The sequence below is a fragment of the Peromyscus californicus genome, unplaced genomic scaffold (assembly GCF_007827085.1).
Source record: "Peromyscus californicus insignis strain IS unplaced genomic scaffold, ASM782708v3 Scaffold_9__1_contigs__length_137607984, whole genome shotgun sequence".
NCBI lineage: Eukaryota > Metazoa > Chordata > Mammalia > Rodentia > Cricetidae > Peromyscus > Peromyscus californicus.
Window position 1 is genome coordinate 76,473,054 of NW_026294617.1, and position 8,087 is coordinate 76,481,140.

The following is an 8,087-nucleotide window of genomic DNA, read 5'->3' on the forward strand; positions in this document are numbered from 1 at the left end:
TTATCTTCGCCCATATTCACCCCCACTCAACAGGTAAATAGATGGAACTAGAAAAAAATCATCCTGAGTGAGGTAACCCAGACCTGAAAGACAAATATGGCATGTATTTGTTTATACATTAGCTGTTAAGTCTTTGATAAGCAGGCTATGATCCATATAACCACAGAGGTTAGATATAGATAAGGACCTAGAGGTGAGAGAGAAGGAATTCCCTGGGAAGGGGAAATAGAATAGATAGTTATGGATGAATGGGGAGGGATGGGAAAGGGAGGATCAAATGGGGAGGAGAGGAAAGAGGAGGCAAGGGAGGGAATACTGGGAGGGATAGCTAAAATTAAGTGCTATTTGAAAGGTCATATGGAAACCTATACAGTGGAAACTTCTTAAAATACAACTTGTATAAAATAATTCTAAATTGGAATCACCAATAACAGGGGAGACAAAGCCCCAACTAGACATCTGTCACCACTAAATGAAACCACCACTGCTGGAGTGGATTACATCTAATCTAATTTGGTTGTTGGCCAAAAAGACCCCATCACAACCCCTAAATTATCCAGGCTATTGCCAAGGCTGTTGGTTGCTCTCCACAAACTGATGGTAAGGTCTTACTGTTGAAGACAACACCCATATAACTCACTGAACATGGGGAAGTTGAGCTGGTGCCTAAGTAGAGTCTTCATCTCTACTGAATAGTAGTGTTAATACTGGAAAGTACTCTGTACACTGCCAGAGGAAAAAGTTAAACCCCAGCACACCGACAACATCTGCTGTAGGCACAAGTTTCTGTCCTGCACACTGCTCCCAAATAAGCACTTGGAGGCTTAATATTAATTAGAAATGCTGGGCCAATAGCTCAGGCTTGTTGAAAGCTAACTCTTACTTCTAAATTAACCCAAATTTCTTATCTGTGCTTTGCTACTTGGTAACTTTTCTCAGTACAGCATGTCTATCTTCACTCTGCATCTGCTTGAGACTTCCGTCTCTACCCTTTCTCTTATGAGCATTTTTTTTTGACTCAGCCTGTCTCACCAAATCTCTTTCTGCCCAGCTGTCAGCCAATCAGCTTTTTATTAGAAATGAGAACAATGCATATTTACAATGTACAAAGTATGTTCCACAGCATTTCCAACTTTTTGTGTAATTTAAAAGGAATGTTTTATATTTAACATAGTAAAATTATATTCAATAAAACAGTTATCAAGTAAGAATTACAGTTACAATATTCAGTCCATTTGCATTTTGCAAAATTAGAGAAAATATTCTATTATGTATGTTATCATTGTGAATCTAACGTTTTATACCTAATTTACCTTTTATCAAAGCTAAAGAAGGCTATAAGTTTGAGTATTTAGTCTTTAACTCCATCAAAGACCCTAGAAGTGTGAAATGTTACCTAACAACAGGGATGTCTGACTGCCTGGACAGTCACCCAAAGTCCTTCTGTAATGTTGAGGCATATAAATTTGGCCTTTGGGCCTGGTATATCTGACAGACAATTCTCAGAAGCAGGGAAGTTTGAAGAACCTTTCTATCTTGTTTTGGCAATTTTTGGCAGTCATTTTCTTTTGTGTATTGCTTTTGTGTTTTGTGACAGTACACCGTCAGTAATTGAGGCAAGGTCAGTATATGACCAAATGAGTAGGTTTTGCCATAAAGAAAATCTCAATATAGAGCTTCTTTGATGCCCATCATCTTTTTTTGATGTAAATTGGGAATGTCTTGAGCAGATGTGTCTCATTGTCATGAAAAGCTTTAGGTAACTAAACACATTCAATGACATATTCTGTAGATATTTGAAGTATTTGAAGACTAACCTCTTCCCCAAAGTAACATATCTTTTGAATTAAATTTGAAGTATTTGAAGACTATCTATCTATCTATCTATCTATCTATCTATCTATCTATCTATCTATCTAAATAAAACTGTGTATGACCTGAAAACATACCTCACATAACTATAAGTTTGACTATTATAGACTACTAACTGCTAACCTGTATTTCTTAATAATACATTATGTTTTTTAAATGAGCTGTATACACACAATACTCTAAACAAGAGTAGAAATATGCATACAGCCTAACAAAATTAACTTTAAATTTGAATCAATATACCAAAATTCATACCAATGGAAAATATTTAAGACTACTAGTTGCTTTTTTGGTTTAAAGGTAGATGTAATAATCTATCTTTTTATTTTATCATTTCTCTCTCTCTATATATATATTTTTGTATTTAACTCTTTAGTTACTTTTTTTAAAAAAACTACGACCAATAACAACTTGTAGCCAACCTCCTTTAAATTATAATGGACATTCATAACACATTTATGGGAATATGGGCATCTTTCTCTGAACTACTTCCTATTGTTTGGGGGTGCTGACATTTGTGAAGGAACCTTGAGAAAATTGGGATAACAGTCCTGGCTGGAGTATTCTGTGAGGCTGGACCATCTCAGCCAGCAGCCTTGGAATTGTTCTGGAAGCTGGATCATCTGGTCATCTGTTTTTATTGGTGTCTGGTTCCATTCCCTTGTTCTGAAAGTACATGAATTAAAAGGCAACATACATTACAAATATGGTTATGTGGTATGCATAAGTCAGTTAAAGATCTTTTTTTTATGTCTGAGGGGGTAAAATACATGTTACCTATACTTGTAACCAGGATATCAGAGAGTCTTCCTCAATTAAACCTAATTTTCTTTTTTTTTCTATTTTTACTTTTACTGTTTTTTTTTATTTTGCAATACAATTCAGTTCTACATATCAGTCACAGATTCCCTTATTCTCCCCGCTCCTGCCCCCCTCACCTTCCCCCCAGCCCACCCCCCATTCCTACCTCCTCCAGGGCAAAGCCTCCCCCCGTGGACTGAGATCAACCTGGTAGACTCAGTCCCAAACCTGATTTTCTTTAATCAAGAATCAATCTTCTCATCTTGGTGGAAATATGAGCATAACCTCTTCCCCAAAGTAACATATCTTTTGAATTAAATTTTGAAGTGAAGATGTTTTTAAACATATAGGTTGGTTTAATGTAGCAGGTTTCATAATCAAATGTGTCTTAGCTGCTGTAGTTTATCAGCAATCAGAAAATATAAGGCAGGCTCCCGTGCATGCGAGTTTGGGAAAGGGCGACCCTGGTGTTCTGTGTGCTGCGCTGTGACCCGCTGCCGGGACCTGTGAGGAGAGCCCGGCAAGCTGGGAATCCGCCATGGATGCAGTGACCTATGAGGATGTGCATGTAAACTTCACTCATGAAGAATGGGCTTTGCTGGATCCTTCCCAGAAGAGTCTCTACAAAGATGTGATGCTGGAAACCTACTGGAACCTCACTTCTATAGGTTACAAATGGGAAGGCCATAATATTGAAGAACACTGTCAGTGCTGTAGAAGAATTGGAAGGTGTGTCATCTGTCACTCTGGATACAATCCATGTGAGCATAAGGGATATGGAAAGAAGCATTGTAGTTCTGTCTCTCTTAGAACAAGTGGAAGATATGTGGTAGTCCCCACTTTGAGAAGACATGATGACTGTGATACAAGTTTACAATTAACTGGTTTTCCAACTTCAGTGGAAATTCATCAACAAACTTTCATTGGAGAAACCCTTATGAGTACCAGGAATATAGAAATTCATCTCTCTCTTCTGGTTCACTGTGCACATGTAGTGTAGCTCACAGTATAAGAAAATGTTATAGATGCAATCAGTGTGGTCCAACTCTGAGTTCTTCAAGTTCTCTTCAAGGATGTGAAAAAACTCATGTGTTAAGAGAAAATAATAAATGTGAGTCATCTACCAAAGGCTTTAGCCATTACAGGCATTTTCAAACAAACCAAACACCCAATAATGAAGAGAATCTACATGAATATAATCAATGTGATAAAGTCTTTAGTTGTGATTGCTCTTTAAAACACCAAAGAACTCATTTGGAAGGAAAACCCTGTGATTATAATCAAAGATATAAAGGCTTTGCATGTCACAGTCTTCATCAAGTACATAGAATTCAAACTAGGGAGAAAAGGTATGAATCTCAGCAATGTGATAAAGCCTTTGCATGTCCCATAATACATAATTTAAGTTACACTGGAGAGAAACCCTATGAATGTAATCAATGTGGCAAAGCCTTTGCAGAGAAGAGTCATCTTCACAGTCATGAAAGAATTCATAATGGTGAGAAACTCTATGAATGTAATCAGTGTGGTAAAGCCTTTGCACAGAAGAGTCATCTTCTCAGTCATGCAAGAATACATACTGGAGAGAAACCCTATGAATGTAATCAATGTGGTAAAGCCTTTGCAGAGAAAAAAAAATCTTCACAGACATGAAATAGTTCATACCGGAGAGAAACCCTGTGAATGTAATGAATGTGGTAAAACCTTTGTACAGAAGAGTCATCTTCTCAGTCATGAAATAATTCATACTGGAGAGAAACCCTATGAATGTAATCAATGTGGTAAAGCCTTTGCAGAGAAGAGAAATCTTCACAGACATGAAATAATACATACTGGAGAGAAACCCTATGAATGTAATGAATGTGGTAGAGCCTTTGCAGAGAAGAGAAATCTTCACAGACATGAAATAATTCATACTGGAGAGAAACAGTATGAATGCAATGAATGTGGTAAAACCTTGCTGTACCGGTGATGCCAATGGGCACGCCCAGGCACCGACACCAGAGGTGTCCACTGCTTAAGTCGGGTGATCCTTTCATCCCCAACCCTTCTCTTACTGTCCCCAAGACCTTGCCAATGAAATAAAGGGTCCCCATCAGGCAAAAAAAAAAAAGAAAATATAAGGCAACATAATAACATACAGAATCCAGTCTCTCTGTCTATTTTCCATCTTTATATGGCTTATTTTTTATATTACTTTCGTCCCTTTTTAAATACTTTATTTTATTATTGTAGAACTATATATATTTATATATTTATATTATGACTCTCTATACTTTCTCTTTTTTCTCTCAAGTCTACATATATTTATAAATACACTGTAACCAATTTAGAAGTTTTTTCCATCTGAATCTGTCTTTACTGCATATCTACAATCTTTTCTGTCTGCATGAACAAAACCCAAAATTGCCACATTGGGCAGTGGCTGAGAGACACCTCTCTGTACCATGGCATGTGTGAGAAATTGAGGAAACCTGCTTTGTGGCTTAACTCATGATATACTGGTATCTGCCAGAAGTCACAGTAGCCTTGAGAGACATGAGACTAGGAAGCCAAATTTGGCTTCATTTTTTTGTGTGTAAAAACTTGTTTAAGCTTTCTCTCAGATCTTATGTGAAAATTCCAGTCCCGTGTTGGAACACCATTTGTTTTTAGACTTGTTTTTCCTGCCCTCCAGTTTCTAAATAACCAACACAGAGACTCAATATTAATAATAAATGATCAGTCAATATCTCAGGCTTGTTACTAGCTAACTCTTACATGTAAATTAACACACATTTCTTATCTATGTTTTGTCACATGGCTTGGTACCTTTCCTCAGGACAGCATGCCCATCTTGCTTCTCTCAGCACCGGCTCTTGACTCCAGACTCTGTCCATCCTCTTCCCATCATTTACTCTATGTTAGGCTGTATCACCCAAAATCTTCTTGCCCAACTGTCAGGTAATCACCTTGCTATTAACAATAAGAGTAATATATATTTACAGTGTACAAAGATTGTTCCACAGCACCCTGCAATCTACAATAATGACCGGCTTGCAAAACTACCCTCTTGTGATAGTGGCACAAAAGTTATGGGAGCAACCAATAACTCTCTGTAATTAAGGCCTACTCTGTGAGACAGAACTCATGCCTGATACCATTGAAGTGGCCAAGAACCTGAGGCTAGATAGGCCAGGGACCTAGGGGAAACCAAATGTTATTTTCCTGTTAATGGAATGTAGCAATAAAATGACTCCTAATGACATCTGCTATGCTCATAAATCAGCACCTTGCTCATTTATCATCAGAGACGCTTTCTCCTGCAGCAGATGGGAACAAATACAGACATCCACAGCCAGACACACTGCAGAGAGTGAGAGATCTTGGAACACTCAATCCTAAATGATTGTTTTCAACAAGCCCATTCCTTTAGGACTTAGGGAATTCTGCAGAATAGGAGAATTTATGTGGGAGCTGGGTGGTGGGCCCCTCAAAACAGTCAAAGAGGAAAAACAACGACTACTACTACTACTACTCTGCTCTGCTCTGCTCTGTGTTACTTTGCCTGTCTAAAACACCTGAGAGACAGTGGGTATCCTGGGTGCCAGACAGAGACGGACACTAGGCAAGGGTGGCCTCTGGGGACCCAGCAGAGTGTTCAGTACATGGTCTGTTTAAGAGGCCATCTGCAGGAGAATGTCCAGAGACAATGCTTGATCTTTGATCCAAATACTGGAGTGTGAGCTTTGGGCAGCAGAGTGACACCACACAGCTCAAGGAAGATGGGGAGTGGCCCCTGCTCCTCAGCTGAGTGTGGATCCTGTTTCTTAACCAAATGGGGGGAGGCTACAGAGACTCAACTGTTTCCCCTTGGTGTGAGTCCTCAGTACACACTTCATCGAAATCTGAACCTTCAGAAAATTTGATATGAGCTTTAATTTTGAAGAGATGCAATCTGACAGAAAAGAAGCAATTGGGTATTGCTAAAAATCTGTTGAGTTTAGTATGTTCTGTGTGTCTTGGTGATATCTCAGCTGTTACTGTTGCAACTATCTGCCTGGGCTCAGAATTTGCCTCTGGGATTTCTGGCTCCTGAATCTAGTGTGATAACAGAGATTCATATGTCATTTTGTTATAAATAATATTGAAGTTGTTTCGTGCTATTCTACTTTACTTTAAAAACAGCTAAACTGGAGCTGCTCTGGAAAACAACACGTGATTCTCCACCATCTTAACTAAATGAAGTGCAGTCAGTAGGCTGGCAGTCATCTCTGCTAGGGCTGGAGAAGACAGAGGTCATGTGACTTCATTGCCATCTTAACAAAAGGTGACCACATGGAGTGGGCCTACCAAGGAGGCAACAACAGGTGTCCAAGATATTTTAGATTATGATGTATTTTTGTATAATTCCTGTCCTGTTCTGAAAACAAAGTTTATAAAAGATAGATGTAAAACATTCCTATTTAATGAGGTATTAAAACAAGTGAGTTAGACATACATTCCTAAATCTGTCTCTGTTGGCCTGAATAGACCTTACCTAAGGGAAGACCCTTTGCTAGACTGCTTATGTTGTTCTCTTAGTGGTATACCTCGGCAGAACCTACTGAAATGTACCCACTCACTCTTGTTTTTGTTTGAAGACTCTCTGAATGTGCAGATTTGGAGAAAGAGACAGGAATGGGGTTTCTCAGACCATGCAGGGATTAGTCGGAAGTCCAAACTGAACAAGACCTTTGCAAATGTTGCTTGTGAAAACTCTGAAGACTATTACTTTTAACAAAACAATATTGGCTCAGTATCTTGAGATGCTAATCACTCCTACAATACATACAATTTAATTTGAAAATAGATTCCAGATAATTGTAGCACGAGACCTACTTTTTCTAAAATCATTTGTTGCTCAAATGTGTCTTAAAGTGTATAGACACTGAGCTGTGGTGGTTTGAATAAGAATGGATCCCATAGGTTCATGTATTTGAATACTTGGTCCCCATTGGTGGAAAGGTTAGGAAGTATTGCCTTTGAGGAGGAAGTGTGTCCCTGGGCATGGCCTTTGAGGATTCAAAAGACTTGCATCATTCCCAGTTAGTTCTTTGTCTTGGCTTGTGGGTCAAGACATGAGCTCTCAGCTATTGCTACAGTGCCATGCTGCCTGCTGCCTGCCCCGCTCCCTGCCGTGACAGTCATCAGCTCTAACTCTCTGAAAACTCTAAGGCCCCAACTATCTCTTTCTTCTATAAGTTGTTTTGGTCATGGTGTCTTATCCCAGTAATAGAAAAGTGACTAAGACAGGCCTCAATCACCTTCCTTCTTCATAGGACCGCATCACACCAGCTGCAGGTATTGGTTCACCTTGGGAAGGAAGGACAATCAAAATCAAACTATAGGGTGTCTGATAAGAGGTTTTATACAGACCCTATCTGACAAAGCCA

The 8,087-nt window shown here is 38.9% G+C and overlaps 1 protein-coding gene across 1 annotated transcript; it reads left to right on the forward strand.

Annotated features, from left to right (window-relative positions):
- Positions 1-3,161: 3,161 nt before the first annotated feature.
- LOC128106650 (zinc finger protein 431-like) lies at positions 3,162-7,432 on the forward strand. Its single transcript, XM_052732211.1, has 2 exons — positions 3,162-3,464; positions 7,296-7,432. The coding sequence occupies exons 1-2, from the start codon at positions 3,212-3,214 to the stop codon at positions 7,430-7,432; spliced, it is 390 nt and encodes a 129-aa protein (XP_052588171.1). The 5' UTR covers positions 3,162-3,211.
- Positions 7,433-8,087: the final 655 nt, after the last annotated feature.